Here is a 19932-nt window from a genome sequence, read left to right as displayed (position 1 = left end):
GGGTGCGTGAGAGGCAAGTGCGGGAGCGCGAGGTGGAGCAGAAACGCCCATGGTTGAGCTGGAGGGAGTTGACCAGGCGTGCAGTGCGAATGCTGAGGCAACGTTGGTGAGAGGAACACGTCAATGCACATACACGTGAAAGTTGAACGGCTTGATCACAGAAGGATTGAGAGGACGATTGATATAGATTGCGATTTCACAAAGCGCAGCGATGGGAGGACAAGATTCGATGATGATTGTGTTTCTAGTAACCACCGCCGTAACCGCCGCCGTAACCACCGCCGCCCTGGTTGTACCCGCCTTGGTTGTATCCGCCCTGGTTGTAGCCGCCTTGACCGTATCCGCCGGGATCAGGGTATTGCTGTGGTGGCTGCTGGCCGTAGCCTTGGGGTGGCCCACCGTATCCTCCGCCCTGCTGCTGTCCGTATTCGGGTTGACCGTAACCTCCGCCGTATCCGCCTTGTCCGGGGGGAGGTCCAGCAGGAGGCGCGTAACCGTCGTGACCACCGAATCCGCCGTGTTGACCCGTCGGCTCGGCTTGTGGGAACGACGGCCGGTTGTGCTCGTACGAACTCTCGTTCTCGTCGCGTCTACCGCCGTAGCTAGAGTCTCTTCCAGGTCCTCCGGGACCACTGTGCTCATACGAACTCTCATTTTCGTCGCGTCCACCGCCGTAGCCAGACTCCACTCCAGGTCCTCCAGGGCCACCTGAACCACCTTCGGGAAGTTCACGGAAGAACTGGTTGCCACCGGGGATGCGTCCACCGACAAAACCGTGCACCTGGTTCGACACGTAGTTGCTCGCATAGCCCGCCATCTGCGCTCCGATGCTGTTGCCACCCCCTCCACCACCACCGCTGCTGCCGGGATAGCCTCCTCCTCCTCCACCACCACCGCCACTGCCGTAGTGGTGGTTGCTCTGGAAGTTGTGGGCGGCCTGACTGTTGGCACCGCCCATGAAGGAGCTGATGTTCGGCTGATCGTCGCCGTGCGTGTGAGGTTCCGCCTTTCCAGAGCGCGTGTTGGTGTGGGCTCGCACGCTCTGCTTGCTCAGCCGTCCGATCTCGGTCGAGTGGCTCCTGGCCCAGTTGGCGACGTAGTCCATCATCTCCTTCTGCACCGGCGCAGCACCTTGCTGGTTGAACCAGTACGGGTGGAACATGGGCGCAAGGCATTCGTCCGCAACGCGCGCAGCATCGAGGCTGCGATCGTCCCACGCCTTGACAACTCGGGTCACAGTGTTGCGTACAATGATCTTGGCAACGTTGCCAGCGACCTCGTTGAGGATGAGACCGAAGTGGTCTTTGCTGAGCATCGAGTGGGTCGGGTCCGAAGCGTTGGGGTCGTCGAACACTTCGAATTGCTCCTGCTTGTTGATGACGGCACCGGATCCCATCTTGAGAGCGCTCATTCCCTGTTCCATGATCGGCTTCGCATACGGCTCGATGAGCGTCAGGGTAAAAATCGACAGCTCATTGCCCAGCTTCTCCACGAGCGCATTGAGACCAGGGATCTTTTCAATCGTGCCTGCGATGCCCTTCATGATGCGGTCGCGAAGTTCGAGGATCTTCCAGAGGTTGGCGTACATCTCCTGTGGAGACATCTGGGCAGGGTCGGTGACGGGACCGCGGGAGACGTCCTCGAGATCGCGCGAGACGTTGCTGCCGCCACCGCCGGGAATCTTGGTGAGCATGCCGAGGAGGTCTTGGACAGAGCTGCGGTTGTTACCGCTCGACTGCCGCTTGGCGTCGTCCATGGCCTTGTTGAGATCCGAGATAGAGGCTTCCGACAGGTGATCCTGAGCCTCGCCGAGCAGCGAGTGAATAAAGTCGGCACTTCCGAAGGTTCCCGTGACGACGGGTGCGATCTGTGTGCCATCGGGAGCACGCACTTTGACATTGTCGCCGACGTGGAGGAAGACGTTGCGATTGCCAAGACGGTGGAGAGCAAGTTCGGTCCAGTTGCTGTGGGCGGGGAAGTCCTCGAGCGTGTGAAGAGCTTGACCCAAGAGGCGGTACGCCTCGTACAAATCTGCCTCTTGACCGCTGTCACGAGCGCGTCGGCCCATCTCGATGACGCGGACAAGCGTGCGGCGAATGAGACCCGAGCCGGTACGCCATCCTCCGCTTTCGTTGGCGAGGTAGTTCTTCATACCGGAACGGGGGTCGATCTCCAGCTCCTGCGGGTTGATAGGCTCGCGAAGACGCGGGTCATATTCTCGGGCGTCCTTGCCATCCGCGTAGCCCTTGGGATTGTCGAGGTGCTCTTCGGGTAAGTAGACGCCGAGCCTCTCGTCGGTGACCTGAAATTCAGCGGTAGCGTAGCCGTGAGCCAAGAAGCCAAGCACCATGACGAGGTTGAGGATGGCCTGCTTCGACATCTTTTGCAGGGCAGCCACGTCCATGGCCTGGCTGTAGTCGCGCAGCCAGTTGCCAAAGTAGGTGCGCTTGATGTCGAGACCACCGAACTTGCTGTTACCGAAGAGGGAGCCACCGGCCTTTTTGAAGAGTTCCTCAAGGATGTCTTCAATGTCACCGTGACGGAAGGCCTTGCCTTCCATAAAGGCGTAGGAGGGGATGTTGCCGGCGCCGAAAGCGTAGGCGCCTGGAACGGCGGAGATGGCAAAGACGAACAGAGTCAGCATCGCGACAAAGAAGAAGCGGCCGCCGAGCCAGTTGCGGCGCGAACCCTTCTTTGGGTTGCCGACAGCCGCATCACGCGGCGGACGGAGGGAGGCATCGTTGTTGATGAAGAGATCGCTGTCCTGCGAGGCATCGGCCAGGGCATTCTCGATCTCGGGATTCGAAGGCACCATGGTTGATCGAGCGTCTTCACGAACGTTGTTCAGAGGGTCTGAAGGGTCTTGATTGGGTTGAGCAGTGTCTGAAAGGGCGGAAGCTTCAACGGCGAGCTCGTCACGGACTGCGTTGACGATCTCTGCGGCTTCTTTTGCGAGCGCGTCGATGTCTTCTTCTGCGTCCGAGTCTGTGAGGTGATCGGAGTCGACTTCGAGAGAGCTGATCGCGCCTTTATCAACGGATCGCTCGATGTCCAACTGGTCCTGAGTGGACTGGATGAGGGCGTCGATCTCGTCCTGCTCGTCGCGTGGCTGTGCGCGCGAGGGAGCTGAAGCGATGTCTGGCAATGCAGCTCGAGGCTGAGGCTTGGAAGGGGGGACTTTGCCGCTGGACTGTAGGTCGCGAAGCCTCTCGAATAATTGCTGATCCGTATCAGCCTGTTGGATCGTATGCGTCGTTTGAGCTCTACCACGTTTGGCAGTAGATATTCTGGAGTCGGACTGGGTCGTGTTGGGAGGGATAGAGGAAGACGCTTTCGGAGTATCGGGTTGACGGCCTTGTCTGAGCAAGCGAAGGCGTTCTTTCAATCTTTCGTCAGTCATTCAGCAGATGATGCGTCTGTGGAGGGAAAAGGCGATGGGTCGTACGCAACTCTGACTGTGATTGCAGAACTCTAAGTTGCCTGAAACGAAGTGTTCGGTCCAGACCTTGCTTCATCGGCTGTGAAGACGTGTGGCGCAGTCGACACAGGGCAGCTCGACCTGCAACCTGAGTTGGAAGATCCACAACACTTTTCACGCTGATTTGGCAGAGCGCAGAGCGTGCGAGTTTAGTGCGAGCTTTGACAGCTTGGAAAAAGCTTGGCGCTTGACCTGAGCGCGAAGAGGAAAAGCACAGCCAACGGAAAGGGGAGGCGAAGGGGCCGTGCGCGGCTGTGCTACCGCTTTCCCGCGTGCTTGCAGTGGTTGTCGTGCGACTCCGTCTCGTCTTCTAATCAGGCCCTAGCGACTTATAATCAGTAACCGAACCTCTTGATCGCTGACAATAATGCAGGGAAACATCACAGAGATGCAAGTAGTGAACATCTTCGATCGTCTGTTGTCACACGAAGCACACCAATGCTGGATACCGAAGCACGAGGTTTGCATTTCGAATCGATGGTATATAACAACTATTGGTCGCCACGACTGCACTGTAAGCTGCTTTAGCTCAGTGGTTAGAGTAGTACCTTTACAACCTCTTCTTTGTAAAATTACGGTATTGGTCACAGGTTCGATCCCTGTAAGCAGCAATTTGATCTGGTTCAAATTTCGTTTCTTCTTTTTGTGCTACTGTGATTTTTGCTATGTCCGCCAGCACCCGTCTGACACAATGTTCGGAAAGCACCGAATCTTATCATCTCTTATCATCTCGGCTGAACGAAGGAGCATTCGCAGGGGTCTGTACAGCCCCAGCTTTTGCTTCCACCAGCGCAGTGTCATACCTTTTCACACGCACTCACTGAACGATAAGCAGAGCGTAATGAAATCGTATTCAGAGATTGTAGAAGGTTCGAATCACATGAGATTTTAGGGTAGCTGGTCGTTCGAATACATTTCTCTTCAGTCGGCTAGAAGAGCAACGAGGCTGCCTCCTGTCCCACTGCTGTCGACAGCGCAGCAGCTTATGCCTGGTAGGTGGAAGCCGAGACGTTACCACCACGGCCGGTCCAGTTGATGTGGATGTCCTGGCCCTCAGGGAGCTTGGCGCTGGCGTACTGGGGCAGGATGCGGAAGGTGTGGGCACCAAAGTAGTCACGCTGGGCCTGGAGGAGGTTGGCGGGCAGCTGCTCGCGGCGGTAGCCGTCAAAGAAGGCAAGCGCGGTCGAGAAGGCGGGGGTGGGGATACCCCAGAGGATGGCCTGGGCGACCACGCGACGCCAGCCCTCCTGAGCCTGGTGGATGGCCTTGTTGAAGAAGTCGTCGAAGAGCAAGTTCTCGAGCTCGGGGTTCTTGCGGAATGCGGCGGTGATGTCCTTGAGGAAGACGGATCGGATGATGCAACCACCGCGCCACATGAGGGCGATCGAGGGGTTGTTGAGCTTCCAGTCGTACTCCTTGGCGGCCTCGCGCATGAGCATGAAGCCCTGGGCGTACGAGACAATCTTGGAGGCGTACAGAGCCTGCTCGAGGTCAGCGATGAACTGCTCCTTGTTGCCCTCGAAGGGCTTGATCTGCGGGCCGCCGAGGATCTTGGAGGCGCGGGTACGCTCGCCCTTGAGCGACGAGAGGCATCGGGCAAACACGGCCTCGCCAATGAGGGTGACGGGCTGACCGAGGTCGAGCGCGTTGATGGCGGTCCACTTGCCGGTACCCTTCTGTCCGGCCGAGTCCATGATCTTGGTGAGGAGGGGAGTGCCGTCCTCGTCGTTGTACTTGAGAATGTCGCGAGTGATCTCGATCAGGAACGAGTCGAGGACACCGGTGTTCCACTTGGTGAAGATGTCACCGATCTCGGACTCGGCGAGGCCGAGACCGTGCTTGAGGATGTCGTAGGCCTCGCAGATGAGCTGCATGTCACCGTACTCGATACCGTTGTGCACCATCTTGACGTAGTGGCCGGCACCGGTCTGGCCGACCCAGTCACAGCAGGGCTCGCCATCCGACTGGGCGGCGGTCTTCTGGAAGATCTCCTTGATGTGGGGCCATGCGGCGTCCGAACCACCGGGCATGAGCGAGGGACCGTGACGGGCACCCTCCTCACCACCAGAGACACCGGAGCCGACGAAGAGGATACCCTTGGCCTCGAGCTCCTTGCAGCGGCGGATCGAGTCGGGGTAGTGCGAGTTACCACCGTCAATGACGATGTCGCCCTCCTCGAGGTGGGGAAGGAGCTGCTGAATGAAAGCGTCAACGGCGGGACCGGCCTTGACGAGCAGGATCATCTTGCGGGGGCGCTTGAGCTTGGCGACGAACTCCTCGATGGACTTGGCGCCGACGACGTTGGTGCCTGCAAACGTGGTTCCGCAAGAGCGAGACGAAGAGCGCGTTCGAGTCGCAATCAATTGTGGTACATTGGCAAGCGCAATGGGCAGGGATCGAAGCAGGCGTTGGAAGCAGAGACAGAAGAAAAAAAAGCAGAGCCGTCAGAAAACGTGCTTTTTGTGACTTGGCCGTCATTGCGGCCCGTTCCTAGCTGCAGCAGCATGCTCATCCACAGAGCCCAGCACCTTCTTGACTATGAGGACGCAGCGATGCCCTGTGACGGGTCGCAGCTGTTTGAAACTTACCCTTTGCCTCGTTGGCGAGGAAGTCGTCCACCTTGCTGGTGGTACGGTTGTAGGCGCAGACGGTGAAGCCCTTGTCTGTAGATCGTAAGCGTGGGAGAGAGAAATAAGGGTTAGGGTCCTTGTTCTTGCTTTCTTTCTCGAGCAGGAGCGGCCGCGAAGTGCGAGGCAAGACGTTTGCAGCTCTCGCATCTCGCGGTCGGCATCCGAAACGTACCGTTCATGTTGAGGATCAAGTTCTGACCCATGACGGCAAGGCCGATGAGGCCGATATCGGCACTGCGAGACACAAGGGAAAGGAAGACGTGCGACCCAACAGAGGCATCCAAAAAGTGTTTTCGAGTCAGCGTTTCTGGTCATCGCAAGACAATTTCGCAGAGACCACCGAACAGGCGATCCCACCATCAGCTGGAGGTCAACATAGATAGCCGAATACTTACACAGCTTGGGACGACATGGTGCGAGTGGTTAGCTGGGCGGCGAGCGAAGAGATACGAGTCCGAGCTACAGAGAGAATCCTTGCGACTGCTGAAGAGCAAAGGACAAAGGATCGGGAAGGGTTGAGAGGATGGTTTAAGAAAGAAAGCAAGCGCCGAAGGTTGACCAAGATGCAAAGGCGATTGCGAGAGAGAGGGTGCGAATCTGCAGTGTTGGGTTGGCTGGCTGGCTGGCTCGACTACTGAGAAGAAAGCGGTCCGAACAGAGGCGAGCTGACGAACCGCGCAAGTGCGATGTGCTCAAAATCGTCAGCTGGGTGGAGCCGAGAGGAATAATCAATCACACATCAACCGGTGCACGGACACGGACGAACTGCGCTGTCTACGTCCGTCCATCAAGATCGATTTTCCAGCGCTGCTGCTGATTGTTTCAATTTCGAAGAAAAGTAATCTTATCCAGCCGATCTCAAAATTCTACGCACTTCTGTGCTGCCGCTCAAAGGCCCGACCGCACATCGCAACGACGGCGTTACACATCATCAACAAACACAGAGGCCTGTCTCCTCGTTCCTTTTTGAACCGTGCCTTACCGGCAATCCCAAATTTCCTTCTTCTGATGTGCTTCGGCCCTATCAGATGGAGCCCGTCTAGATAGAAAGTGGGATGGCCTCAGGCTGCATTTTCCCTTGCATCCCTCTCGATCCATTCTGTCCTCGCTACTCTGTACGAGAGGGATAATCAGGAGAGGCAGCGAGAGATATCCGAACTTGAACTGTGTTCGCCCTTCGGGCTAGATCTTGCATCGCAGCGTGATTCTCGTCGGTCACAGTCTCGAACCTGCTGAATGAGTGTCCCGGTCCCTGGCTGAGAATCGCCACCCGGATACAAGCCTCGTCGTCAAGCAGACACTGCACGCAAAACAACGTCCGCAAACGACGCTGCTTGAGAAAAGTCCTGAGGTAGGAAAAGCAAAGCATCTTCTCACCGGTCCGGAGATCCTGGCTGTTTCCAACTCATGCACGATGATGATCCTGTTGATCGATCGATTAGCTGCGCTCAAATTCGGCGGTGCAAGAGCGCGACATCCCTTTTTAATTGCTGTTCCGCCGTGCAAAAAGGGGTCTAACAGCACGAGCTCTGAAGACCGGTCCGGATCTCCTCTTCAGCTCTCCGCGGGGTCCCTCCACTGCCTTGCGATAGAACTGTTGGCGCTCTCGATCTTGTCGGTCTTTGATCTCGACCCTCACAGTCTCCCTTGAACCCTCCCTGCTCATTCCGAGCATGGAATCTACGAAGAGGCCGTCAATTGCTGTTGACAATCATCCCAACACCGGCTTGGACCCCTCAGCGGGACAAAGATGGGGAGATCACCGAAGCGGTAGCCCAGATCGCCGGTCTGCACCGGAGTTCTCCCCAAATCCTCATCGACTTTTGCCGAACTTGCACATCCTCTCATGCAGACGTCAGGCAACACAGACAGCCCATCATGTGCATATACAGATGCGGTTGCTTCAATTCCAGATCCTAGAAAAGGTGTCGTGTTCCATCGTAAAATACAGCGCATCGTTCGAAAGCACCCGGAGGAAGGCATACGGAAACACCACGGGTGCGCGGATCAAGTTGGTTTCGCCTTGACGCGAAGCAGCCCGATGGAGCCACCAAAGCCGAACATGAGGACAGTCCCGTCTAGCTTAGGTGAAGCGCAACCTCGCACGGGATGCAAGCGCGAGAAAGACAGTGCGTCGTCGAGTGACACCTCTATCGAGCGCCTAACGCTTCGCGGCCCTTGTAGAGACGGCCGGCTTGGCGCCACGTTCGAGGCAGCATCATCTGAGCGTAAAAGTAAAGGCTGACGTGCCACCAGCAGCTCTCCGCCGCGTCCAAGTACCACTTCATCGTGCAGGTCGAGCGCCCACCACTCCCAACGGCTCTGGTTCGAGCTTCTTTGTGCCCGACCTGTGCCAATCAGCAAATGCCCAGCAACGGCGGCAAAGCTTCCTCCCCTCTGACACCGGACCCAGCCGAGAAGCCTCAGCTGACGGTCGTCTGCCTTTTGCGTAGCGCCGCTGGGTGGGGGCATGTTTGGAAATACTGACAAGCTCGACGAAGCTGCCAGAGTCTGCGACGTGCCATCTGCCGACGCACCAGTGCCGCTGCGGTCTCGCATGTGTGCACTCGAGCGACGCAACCTCGACGCAGAACCGTGCGAGGACATCGGATACGACAATGGATTTGTGAGCTCCGAGGCAGGACTAGGTGGCGTCGAGACATCCGACCAGAAGTTGGCAGCGTTGGTGCTAGAGCCGTTGGGAGTGCGAATGCGAAGGGGCGAGCCCGATCCAAAGGCGTTCAACGTGCTGTGGATTGAGCCACTCTTTTCCATCGGTGCCGCTGCGACATGCGTTCCGCTCGAAACGAAAAGCAGAGAAGCTCGTCCGGACGTCTGAGCGACGAAAGCCGAGGTGCTGGCGGCATCACCAGCGTCCACCAGCACGACGCTCGTCACCGGCCCGTCGTCTAAGTCTACACTACTGATGCTCTCAGCTGACTCCAAGTCGATCAGCTGTACTCGGCCATTGGCAAAACCGAGGAGGAGCGTGCTCCTCAGTAGCGGCGCCTCGTCTCCTGATGATGATCGACTCGACAGCTGGCATAGCAAAGCCGAGCACACCTGACCGCGGTCTTCTATGCTGAGCGTAAAGACGGTCTTGGTGCTTGTGCCTCCCGCCTCTACGGCTCTGATATGGAAATGGCCATCACTGGTGGTAAAGCCAATCAGAGGAGCCCGAGACGTTGACGAAAGATCTGCGTTGCCGACGCTCGTGCTGGAGCCGCCAGCTGCAGTGGTGCTCGGGGCCACAACAACATCCAATGACCGCCACCGCAAGCGAGAGTCGAGCTGCGTTCGAGACATCACCAGCTTGGCCTCCTTGCGAGCGACGTTCCACACACGGATGGTTCCGTCACGGTGGGCCGTTAGCGCCAGTGCAGTATCGAGATTGTGCAGTGAATCTTGTCGCTGCAACGTCAGACCGGTGATAGGCGAGGCCGAGTCGACCACAATGTGATCCCAGATTGGCTGCAAAGTTTCGACCGAGAGGAACAACACTCTGCCTGATGCGTAGCCGATGGCCAGCCAGCCTGCTTCTGCTGACAAGAGGAGACCTGCAACGGGGCTCCGTTCGAGCGCTAGACCCGAACGCGCTTTGCCGAGACTGCCCTTGCGTCGTGGGTCTTCGTTCGTTGCGTCAAACTTCCACACATGAATGCCTCCGCCGTTATCGATCGAGGCCGCAAGTCCTTCGTCGTAAACGAGATACTCAATGTCGCAAGAGTGCGTGTTTGCGAGGGTGGTGACTTTGCTTTCGAGCGAGGATGGGGGAGCAGGAGTGGAAGAGCCGTTCATACCGTCCGCAGGATTCGCCTCGGACTTGTCCCTCTGTGCGTCGAGCAGCTCAGTGTCTTTCAGCAGGTAGAGCAAAAGCATCCAAAGCAACGCTGTGGTACCAGAGATGGGAAGGATGACCAGTTTGGCGAACCAGACGATAGCACGGATCCTCGGACGAAACAGGGCCCATCCAGCGAAGGTGGCGACTGTGGGCGGAGTTTGTCCTTCAGAGGACGATCGAAGGGAGAGGATCGTCCACGGCCTGACGTCGATGCGCAGTTCTTCGGCGCCCATTGGATTGAGTGAGGTCCAGAAGTCCGCGCTCGGTGACGATGTCCACCATGGCAGCGAAGGATTTTGCTGGTCGTCAAGGTGCCCGTATGGGTCGAAGGCGCTCTCGGTGGCTGCTGGCGGCCGAGATGTGTTCCAGTCGTCTGCGAGCACATAGTTCGATTGCTGATGACTGGGAAAGCCGGTGCCATAGTATAGATAGAGGCCACCCATGTAGACGAGAATGAGCGTGAGACTGGCAGTCCGGGCAGTTCTTGCTCTCCATAGCTTGGACGCTGCGGCTAGAACGACGTTGCCGGATCTGGCTGGTGCTCGTGGGACACCATTGCGGATGCTCGCATCTGAATGGGTACCGCCGTCAGCATCGTTGCCGCCGCCGCCACTTTTGCTGGTGCTACTGTCTTGCGACTGCGAATGATGTTCCTGCTTCCTCGTCAACCGAGTGCCCTGTGTCAGAAGGTCGGCCAGCTCGAGGCGTTGCATGTCAATGCTGAGGACCGTGACGAAGAAAGTCATCTGCAAGAACCAGTCCATGATGAGCGAAAAGATGGCAAAAGTGCAGAACTCGCGCACGGCTCGCACGCCGATGAAGACAGCAATGACGAGCAGCAAGAGAATGTCTGCAAGCGTGGTAAAGGTGATGGGCACGCCCACCTTGCCCAAACCGTGGGCGATGCGCGACGACACAGTGAGGGAGAGCGGCGTGTCGACGATGGCCTTGGTGAGACTGTACATGTTCTCGGAGCCGACGACGACGATGACGAAGGGGAGCAGCTCCCAGGGAACGAGAGTGAGGCGGACGCCGAGAAGCGCGCAGATGCTGACACTCATGATCATGCTGATGAGCAGCTGAGTTGTTCCCGTGAATGCAAGACCGAAGCGCGAGTGGACCTTGCGCAAGTTGACCAGACCGCGCGAGATGTAGATGATGACAAAGGCGTAAGCGGTCAGGAGAAAGATGTGTGTAGGTCTGCGCTTAGATGCCGCTGTGTGCGGGGCGAATTGGAGAACGAGGCTGTGCGAGATGTTTTCGGGCGAGGCAATGAGCCGTACCTGACCTCCGGTGACACGGTCAAGGAGGTCATGCCAGCTCTCTTGCGCCGCCGATGAGGCGGTCAGCTTCGCGATGGATGGTGGAGTCTTTGCGTCGAAGCATGCGTTGGGATCGTCGTTGCGGAGGAAAAACGTAAATGCGAGGAATTCGGCTCGCGGCAGCCGTTTGAAGAGATGCCATCGTCCAGCTAGAGTGGTGGAAGGAGACAGCGGGACGCCGTACCGTGTTCGGTTGAGCAAGGATTGGGCGACAAATTGGGCAGGTGCATCGTCTTTGAGGATGGTTTGCGAGTCCAAGTTCCAGTATTCGAGGGGCGAAAGAGTCATGCAAGCAGCCTCGTCTTCCACGGCGGCGGGTCGACCAGGGAAAGAGCTGCGTGGATGTACACAGACTAAAGGCGACGTGCGACTATTGTCGTCGTCGGCGGTACCGAGCTCGGACTCGATCGACTTTTGCAATTGGAGCGCCGAGTTGAGGATGCGTTTCTCTAGCACGCCGAATCGAGGACCTCTGCCTGCCATGACGTCGTCGGTCGTGATGAAGACATGTTCGACGCGAATGGAGCGACATCGTGGTCGTGAGAAAGTGTGTGCTGCATTTTGGGCGGTCGACGGGGATTGGCGAGCTCGATGGTCAAGGAGGACCTTGGCGTCGCTCACGTCGATGGCCTGCAGATCGCGTGCGTCGTCCCATACCATGCGGAGGTCGCTCAAGCTATTGACATGCTTTCGTCCGCTGCTGGCGAACGAGTCCATGAAGGGTGTGCTGAGCGATCTCCATACGCTCTTGGCGTCGCCTCTCGACACACCAGGACCACCTTTGGATGCCCAGAAGTAGATGCCGACGGCGGGATAGAAGAGCGAGGTGATGACAAGCGAGCACAGCAGCAAGGTGCGTATCTGATGCTTCGAGATCCATCTTCCATGTTGTTGAAACAGCGATTCGCCTCGAGAGCGCAATTGGCGAACGAGTGGCAGAGAGGATGCGGATCCGGGAGGCGAACGTCTTGGTCTCCTAGCTGTGGGCTTGCCAGGGTCGCGCCGGAGCCCGAGCCCGTCGTGGGCCATGTCGGCCGTGACGCACAGACGGCTTCGTCACTGTGTTCGCAGCGTCCAGACGGTATGACGCATCCAGGAGGGAAGGGATGTGCCAACCGGGTGGGCTGCAGAACTCCCACGAGCTGGGAATCGAGAAGATGAAACGAGTTGATGAAACAAAGTCCTGGGCGGAGATCTTTTTACCGGCGTGTGGAAGACATGATCCAGAATGGACGCAGTTGGACAACGAAAGGCAAACGACTCGTGTGCGACGGAGGGTCGATATCAAAGCCCGGTGGAGCGATGAAGGGTTTAGGAAGCTCTCTGGTCAAAGTCGGCGGTGGTGATGGCACGAAGAAGATCTCTCTAGCGGAAGCTGCGTCCAAGCTTCATGGCATCGGCACAGGGTCCGAACACGAACATATAATAATAAATGATTCTCACGGCTAAAGTTGGCTGGAGCGAGCCCAAAAAGAAGATCGCGGAGCAGCTGTGCAGCCAGCCCTTGCCGACATGTCCGCAGGTCCGGTCCAGCCTCCCGAGCCTTGCAGTGTTCATCGACGAATTGATTTGTGCCTCGTGGCCGCGACCAGGTCTGCTATCGGCTCCTTGAAGGACTCTAGAGCAAGTCCGAGCTCTCCTCCTAAATGCATGGAGGACCGACGCTTTCGGCACAGCCTGAACCGCTCAGGGTGGAAGAGAAGGCGGATACAAATTGGATTTTCGTCACGGCCGCGAGTCGCGTAAATCCTGCCGCCAAAATCAGCTGGTTTGAGCACATGTTAGAAACAGTCATCTTCCCAGACGCTGAACACGACGATCGACGTGTCAGTTACACCAGCGACGCCCGCTTCTAACGACCGCTTGCGAAGCCGGGCTCTCTCGCTGGGATGCAAATCTGCCAGCTGCTCGTGTCATGGACGCGCGCCATTGAGTTTCTCAGTCACCATGGCTCACCAGGTGGTGCAGACCGCCGTGACGTGCTGGTTAAGGCTATCCATTTGGTCGCCAAGTCATTGCACGTAGAGAAAGTTAGGCTTGGCTCGGCTCGACTCGCTAAATTCTTATTTCCGCTCCGGTGACTGTTCAGGGACCACGCACGGACACGAAGAAACCCTGGAACGGAATCGTTTCGAAGCAAAACAGATGGCTGCACGCTGCGTTTCCGCTCGAGACCTCCACTTCGGCTCTAAGCGCCTTACTGTGGCCGTTGCCGGGTCGTCCGAACTTGATTGCCCCGTCAGAACATATAACAATGGATAGAGGTAGTGCTCGTTAGCGTCTTGCCACCAGCAATCTGCAGACGCTAGCACAGAACCACTGCAAACATGACTCTCCCATCTAAAATGAAGGCCCTCGTCACGGTCGAGGGCAACAAGACCGAGTTGCACGAGGTACCCTTGCCCACCCTCGACAAGGACGAGATCCTCGTTCGTACGCTTGCGGTCACCATCAACCCCACCGACTGGAAGCACGTCGCCATGATCTCGGGACCCGGCAACCAGGTCGGCTGCGACTTTGTCGGTGTCGTCGAGGAGCTCGGCCCCGGAGTGCAAAACACCTCGCTCAGCAAAGGTGATCGAGTGGCTGGCTTTGTCCACGGCGGCTATAGCGCCGACCGGGGAAGCTTCGCACAGTACATCAAGACCAACAGCGGAATCGTCGCCACCATCCCCGACAACGTCGACGATCTTGTTGCTGCCTCGCTGGGCATCGGTGGAGAGACGGCGGTCCAAGCGCTCTTCCACCGACTCGCCATCCCTGTGCCCGACTTTTCCAAGGGTCCCGTCGAGGTCACGGAGGATTCGCCAGAGATCTTGATCTGGTCCGGAAGCACCACCGTAGGTCAATGGGCCATTCAAATCGCACATCTTTCCGGCTACAAAGTCATCACAACCGCCAGTCCCAAGAACCACGATCTGCTCAAGCAACTCGGCGCCGACGATCTATACGACTACCGCGACGAGACCATTCCGCAAAAGATTGCTGCCAAGTATCCCAACCTCAGCAAGGCCCTCGATTGCATCTCTGAGCACGGAACCCAACAGCTCTGCGTCAAATCCCTTGGACCCAAAGGTGGTGATGTCGTCGTCCTCCTCAAGCCAGACAAGGAGGCCATCGAGCTGCGAAAGGGCGAGGTCAACATCATCCACACTCTCGTATACACTGCTCTCGGCCACCCTTTCAACTACGGCAGAGCTACCTACGACGAGGACCGTGTCACGGCCGATTCCAACCTCATGAAGGAATGGCTCAACGGCACTCAGGGTCACTTTTACACCTTGTTCAAGCAGGGTCTGCTGCGCGGGAACAGGGTCAAGGAGATGTCCGGTGGTCTTGAAGGCATCCCCGAGGGTTTCAAGTATCTGCAGGAGGGCAAGGCGTCTGCTGAGAAGCTAACCTACAGAATCGGCTGACCAAGTAGGATCAATCAAGCGCTCACGAGCAGATAATGTTCAGAATTATCCATGATTGCATTCCATGGTAGTGTTTTGGCTTTGACGACTTGGAGCGATGAGTATGTGTTTTGAGTCCACGAGACGCTGTTCAGCATCATCAAGCTTCAACGAGTGTGGCTCGTCGGGGCAAGTTGGCCGCTGCCGAAAGACTGAGAGGTTTGCGACGACAGCTCTGCTTGCAGGTGGGCCTGTGCCTGTCGGTCAATGTCATCCATGAGCCCCGAAAACTTTTCGTCGAATCGGTTGACCCGGTCCACCGTCCCTGCCTGCTGCCGAACGACCTCGTCCAGCTGGCGCTGAACTCGCTCCATCGAGGCTTCGCGTTTGTTCGCCAGTCGCCGCATCTCAGCCGTATGCTGGTGCGCTTGGCGCTTCATCTCCTGTTCCAGCTGGTCGATCCTGTGCAGCAGCGTCGCCTCCACCTTGGCCGTAGCCTTACGGTGCTCCTCAGCCTGCTTCGCCTGCATGCGCTTGAGCTCCCCCATTTGTTCGACCTGCGCCTTTTTCAAGTCTGCCACTTGGCCCTCGATCAATCTCTGATTCGAGTGGCTAAAGATGCGCAGGATCTCGGTCACCACCCGTAGATTCATGCTGTCCAACGAGCCGAGGCCGGTCGGAGACGCTCCTGTCGATGTGGCGGCAGGTGCCTGCGGACTCGAAGAGATGCCAGCAGCTATGACGCTCGTCGCCAAAGACAAGGTGCCCGGATCTCCAGTCTCGATCGTTGCGACCCGTGACGGACTTGTGATGCGCGGTGCAGGAGCGAGATTGGTCTGTTTGGCTGCGACACCAGAGGCCGGTGCCGTGGGTGTTATTGAAACCGAGGTGATCTCGACTGATGAGGTTCCATTCGCGCTCATCGTAGCCGGCGAGACGCTCGCTTTGCTCGACTCGACGACGTCGGCGATAACCGTGGGACTTGGAACAGCTGCAATGCGCGTCGAGCTAGAGGCCATTGGCGCAGTCCCTCGCACTGCGTCGACCACCGTTGCGTCAACAGTTTCGCTTGCCGACTTCTCGGTTGCAACAGGCTTGCTTGCTGCCACGTCGGGAGAAGCAGATGGAACCGAGGATCGAGCGAGGAGGGAAGGAGGCGGTGTAGCCGCTGAACTCGCACCGCTAGGAGGAGCCGGTCGTTCCTGTTCCTTCAGACGGAGCTTGAACCTGCGGATGCCGTCCATGACCGTGATCGACGAAGCGTTCGGCGGTTTGGGTGCCCTCTGCCAGCTTGCGATGCTCCCGATAGGGCTTGACGGAACGGAATGTATACTTTGTGGAGGGACTGGAGGGGTCACAGGAACTCCCGCCGGAACTTGCGTTCTAGGAACTTGTGCAACGATCTCGTCCACTTCCATCGGCTGGAAGCTTGTACTAGCTTGCAGTTTCGCCTTCTTCGCTGGAGATCTAGGCGATCCGACCGGTGTGGTCTTATCCAACCCCTTCGGACGCTTTCGCGAGACCGGCGTGGTTGAAGGAGACGAGGCAGCTGTCACCGTCTTTGCCTCGTCCACCTGCGTCTTGGCAGGCCGCTTCACGCCCAGAGTACCAGATAGTCCTCGCGGGTGTCGGTCGGACACATCGAGGAAGCCAATGCGACAGTCTTTGTGGACGGGGACGCATTTCATGTTGGTCCGTGCCGCCTCGATGAGGAAAAAGTGGGCGCGAGCTTCGTCTCGCCAGCCGACGGGATCCTGCTTCCACTCCTTGTAGTCGAGCGTGCTGTCCCTTTTGTGGTACTTGTGAAACGGCTTGGCATCTTTTTGCGCCAACGCGTGCGCCGGATGGATGTACATCTTGTGCAAAAGGCATCCGTGGCAGTACGAGTGGCCGCATGGCTTGCAGAAGATCCGCTGCGACAGATCTAGCGATGCTTTGCAAATCTTGCACTGAGCCATGCTGGTCTGCCAGCCTGGACTCCGTCGACATTTGTACAGGTTCATGGCAGCCATGAAGCTCAGCGGCCAGTTCTGTTTCTCCACGTCTTCCTCTTTGAGCATTTCCACCTGCAGCAACGGCGCTTCTTCGTCTGCGTCTTCTTCGTCCGCGGCGTCCCTCTCCTCGATGGTCAGCGCCAGCGTCGGATCCGCCGACAAGAGAGCCTGTGCAGCTTGGTTGCGGAACTCCAGACGTTCGCCGAATTGGCGCCAGTGTTGACGAGGCTGCAGCGCTTCGATGGCATCCGCACAGCTGCAGAGACGCCCCTGGCAGTAGCAAAGGGCACACAGCGTCTCGCCAGCCGGACATTCAAAGTAGCCGTGCAGGACACCGGCTCCGCAAAAGTCGCATTCGACGTAGCTGTCGTGGTCTCCTTCCACTGCGATATCGCGCCATTCGGAAACATACTCGTCGCTCAGAATAGCATCGTATAGCTGAAGAAGATTGCGAAGGTCGCGAACCAATGTCGAGGTGACGTCGCGCTTCAGTGCGAGGTTCATTTCGACCTGCACGGTGAACGAAGTGAGCGTCTGTTCGATCACAGGTCTGATGTGGAAGCTTTCCAAGCGGCAGATGCGTTGGTAGAGCGGAAGGTCGCTGAAGAGCGCGCTTGTCAACGTGTCGACGGTCAAACGAGACCATGCCGTCTTCATGGTGCGGCCACCGTCGTTGACCACCATGTGCGATGCACGCGACGGAATCAGCACCAAGTCGCCGACGCGCTGCTTCCAGCAAAATACAGAAAAGGGTGCGTTGGCGAGCTCGTTGGGATGCGGTGCATATCCTTCCGAGTGAGGATCGCCGCCTTTGGATGCAATGTACTTGTCCACGGCCTCTGCGTCGTCCGGGTGAGTGATCATCCATAGGGCAGAGGCGTCTGGATCGCTCCACACCATCAGATTTTGACCCAGACTCGAACACAGGTCGCGATGCAGAGGCGTACAGGTGCGTCCTGGCCCAAAGTGACACATCAGTGTCTCGGCTCGGGCTTTGAGTTGTAGAGACGCGGACATGTCCTGCTTCCCATGATAGGCGAGGCGCGGATGCACGAGCTTATCGAGAGCCTCGCGCCACGGCACAGGGCATGGCAGGTCCTTGCCGTAGAGCTTGTCCCTCTGCTCTGGACTATAGATCCTTTGGCTGTCACAGTGCGCCAGAAATTCGGGCAACGGTAATGCCCGGTCAGTCCAGTCGGTCAGATTGCGAACGAATACCGTCTCGCCGTCTGCCGTCACACTGGGTCGAAGTGATTCATACCCTTGCAGACTGAAGAGATCCGAGGACCATGCTTGAGTCTTGTGGAGGTCGGAGATGACCAAGGGCTCGCCCTGGTTCTCGACCAGCTCGATGATGATCTCCTCGAGGTCCTTCTCGGAAACTTCTAGGCAGCTCACGGCGGAGATGCGCTTGAGGTTGCCATTGCTGTTGACCAATGACTCGTAATCCACAGGATCGTAGGACGAGAGGTAACTTCCACGTATTCCCAGAAGCGTCTCGGGATCGACACTGTTGTCGGACGAAGCTGCGCTTGCCGTTTCTAGTCCTAGCTGTTCGCTTCCAGAGACTGCGAGGGGCGGATCTCGCTGCACGGTGTCCGACGACGAGGTACCGTTGCCTCGGGACGTCTGCTTCTCAATGCCTTTTGCATTGACCGGCTCTCGAGCCTCGCTTCCAGGGACGCGGATCGGCTCGCGCACTTGGTGTAGCGCCGCTGCTTGCGGTGATGCAGAGGCTTCGTTTGCATGCGGCAGACGTGTCTGGCGTTGGGGATTGATACTCGATGGTCCGATTCCTGATGTTGCAGATCCGTTCACCCTTTTCGCCAACTTTTCTTTGGAATGTCTCGACTGTGGCGATGTGTGTGCCGATTCTGAGGCCACGGAGAGTCCAGAACTGGACGACACTCGTGACGACTGCACCGGTGATGGACGAGAAGGGCGCTGCACAAAATGGTGACCAGGCGAACCTTTGCTCGCGCTCGACTGCGAAGAGCTATGTGTCACCTTGGGTAGAGGTTGCGATGGGACAACAGGCAGGGTCGATTCTTTTCCCATAGGCTTCGACTCTACCGAGCTTTTGGACCCGCTCGGAATGACTAGATCTTCCAGCTCTGAAACAGACGCTTCGTCTGATTGGAGAACATGATTCGAGACAAGAGGGCTCGAACTTTGATAAAGAAATCCGCTCGCATCGGGCGTTGCCGTCTGCGATGCTTCTGCAGATTCTTGCCGACGACCAGCGACAGTTTTCGACTTCGCCGGCGGCGACGTGGACGGGCGAGCGTCCGACATCGGCGCGAAGGGCAGAGTCGGTGCTGGTAGCGTGGCAATGGCAGAAAGCGTGACCGTCTGTAGGGTCTTCGGTGACTTTGCATGCGTATGCGAGTCGACAGGCGACAGAGAAGGCTTGTGCGGCCGCTGATGTGGATTCTGCAACTGCTGCGGCAGATCAGGGGACGCGTGCGTATGAGTCACGGCCGAGTGGGGCCGGAGAGGGGGTTTGGACATGACAAAAGTGCACGTCTCGATTCGAGCACAGAGCCGTTGGACCGATTTTTATTTGGGGATTTTGAAGCTGGCCTGAAATTTGAGGTCGACCGCTCCCGTGCTGCCTGGCAATCGCAATGTCGATGTCAATCTTGCTGGTAACGAAACAACACCAGAGCCATCGAAGAGCGAGACAACGCTTCAGTGAAATCCGCCCCGTTTGCAGGCGTCCCCGGATCCGCCAGCGTATCGTCTCGGTCGTTTGGGTACGAGGAGGGGGAGCCGAAGCAACCGCTTCCAATTTTTTTTGAGGAAGCGCGTCAAGGTCGTAAGCAGAGGAGAGGAAACGAGCTGTGCGAGATTTGAAAATGGCTCGGCAGCTGCTGAGCTTCGAAATGAGGTCGTCGCCGATCACCCAAAATTCTCGACGTGATCACTTTCAACAGTTATACAAGTACAATGTATGAGTGTGGCCAGTGTCGTTGCGCTTCTTCCTCCCCGATTCCAAGACGAGTAGATGGTAGAGGAATCACCGGCCTCGATTCGTGTATCGCAGATCACCGTCCAAGATGTGTCGAGCTGGTCGTAGGTGGACGTGCCTGTGATCAGCGCTTGCTGAGGAATCTCGATCAGGCGATCAGATCGATGCGATTGCCTAGCCAAGCTTGAGGACCATGTAGCCCGAGCAAAGTGATAAGCTGAGAGGTCAGGTAGATGGTGTGATCGACGGCGTTGATCGTCTCATGTGAATGAGCCGCATGTGGTATGAGGTATCGTCGAGA

General features: G+C 57.5%; 6 protein-coding genes and 1 non-coding gene across 7 annotated transcripts; 3 read left to right on the top strand and 4 right to left on the bottom strand.

Annotated features, from left to right (window-relative positions):
- Positions 1-244: 244 nt before the first annotated feature.
- On the bottom strand, positions 245-3400 carry PHSY_001680 (heterokaryon incompatibility protein; the record flags this gene model as incomplete). The annotated part of the gene is made up of 1 exon (XM_012332308.1): positions 245-3400. The coding sequence occupies one exon, from the start codon at positions 3398-3400 to the stop codon at positions 245-247; it is 3156 nt and encodes a 1051-aa protein (XP_012187698.1).
- Positions 3401-3996: 596 nt separating this feature from the next.
- PHSY_007589 lies at positions 3997-4089 on the top strand. The gene has a single exon. It is a non-coding gene; the product is annotated as a tRNA-Val (tRNA).
- Positions 4090-4461: 372 nt separating this feature from the next.
- PHSY_001679 (6-phosphogluconate dehydrogenase) lies at positions 4462-7477 on the bottom strand (the record flags this gene model as incomplete). The annotated part of the gene is made up of 5 exons (XM_012332307.1): positions 4462-5786; positions 6067-6141; positions 6281-6342; positions 6504-6591; positions 7387-7477. The coding sequence occupies 5 exons, from the start codon at positions 7475-7477 to the stop codon at positions 4462-4464; spliced, it is 1641 nt and encodes a 546-aa protein (XP_012187697.1).
- Positions 7478-8115: 638 nt separating this feature from the next.
- Positions 8116-12300, bottom strand: PHSY_001678 (hypothetical protein; the record flags this gene model as incomplete). Its single annotated transcript, XM_012332306.1, has 1 exon — positions 8116-12300. The coding sequence occupies one exon, from the start codon at positions 12298-12300 to the stop codon at positions 8116-8118; it is 4185 nt and encodes a 1394-aa protein (XP_012187696.1).
- Positions 12301-12917: 617 nt separating this feature from the next.
- PHSY_001677 (hypothetical protein) lies at positions 12918-13127 on the top strand (the record flags this gene model as incomplete). Its single annotated transcript, XM_012332305.1, has 1 exon — positions 12918-13127. One exon carries the CDS (start codon positions 12918-12920, stop codon positions 13125-13127), a length of 210 nt encoding a protein of 69 aa, XP_012187695.1.
- Positions 13128-13598: 471 nt separating this feature from the next.
- PHSY_001676 (potential zinc-binding dehydrogenase) lies at positions 13599-14687 on the top strand (the record flags this gene model as incomplete). Its single annotated transcript, XM_012332304.1, has 1 exon — positions 13599-14687. The coding sequence occupies one exon, from the start codon at positions 13599-13601 to the stop codon at positions 14685-14687; it is 1089 nt and encodes a 362-aa protein (XP_012187694.1).
- A 146-nt stretch (positions 14688-14833) lies between these two features.
- PHSY_001675 (predicted hydroxylase) lies at positions 14834-19171 on the bottom strand (the record flags this gene model as incomplete). The annotated part of the gene is made up of 1 exon (XM_012332303.1): positions 14834-19171. One exon carries the CDS (start codon positions 19169-19171, stop codon positions 14834-14836), a length of 4338 nt encoding a protein of 1445 aa, XP_012187693.1.
- Positions 19172-19932: the final 761 nt, after the last annotated feature.

The sequence above is a fragment of the Pseudozyma hubeiensis genome (genome assembly GCF_000403515.1).
Source record: "Pseudozyma hubeiensis SY62 DNA, scaffold: PHS19, whole genome shotgun sequence".
Taxonomy (NCBI): Eukaryota; Fungi; Basidiomycota; class Ustilaginomycetes; order Ustilaginales; family Ustilaginaceae; genus Pseudozyma; species Pseudozyma hubeiensis.
The sequence above is the reverse complement of the archived record's forward strand: the minus strand, read 5'-3'. Positions and strand labels throughout refer to the sequence as shown.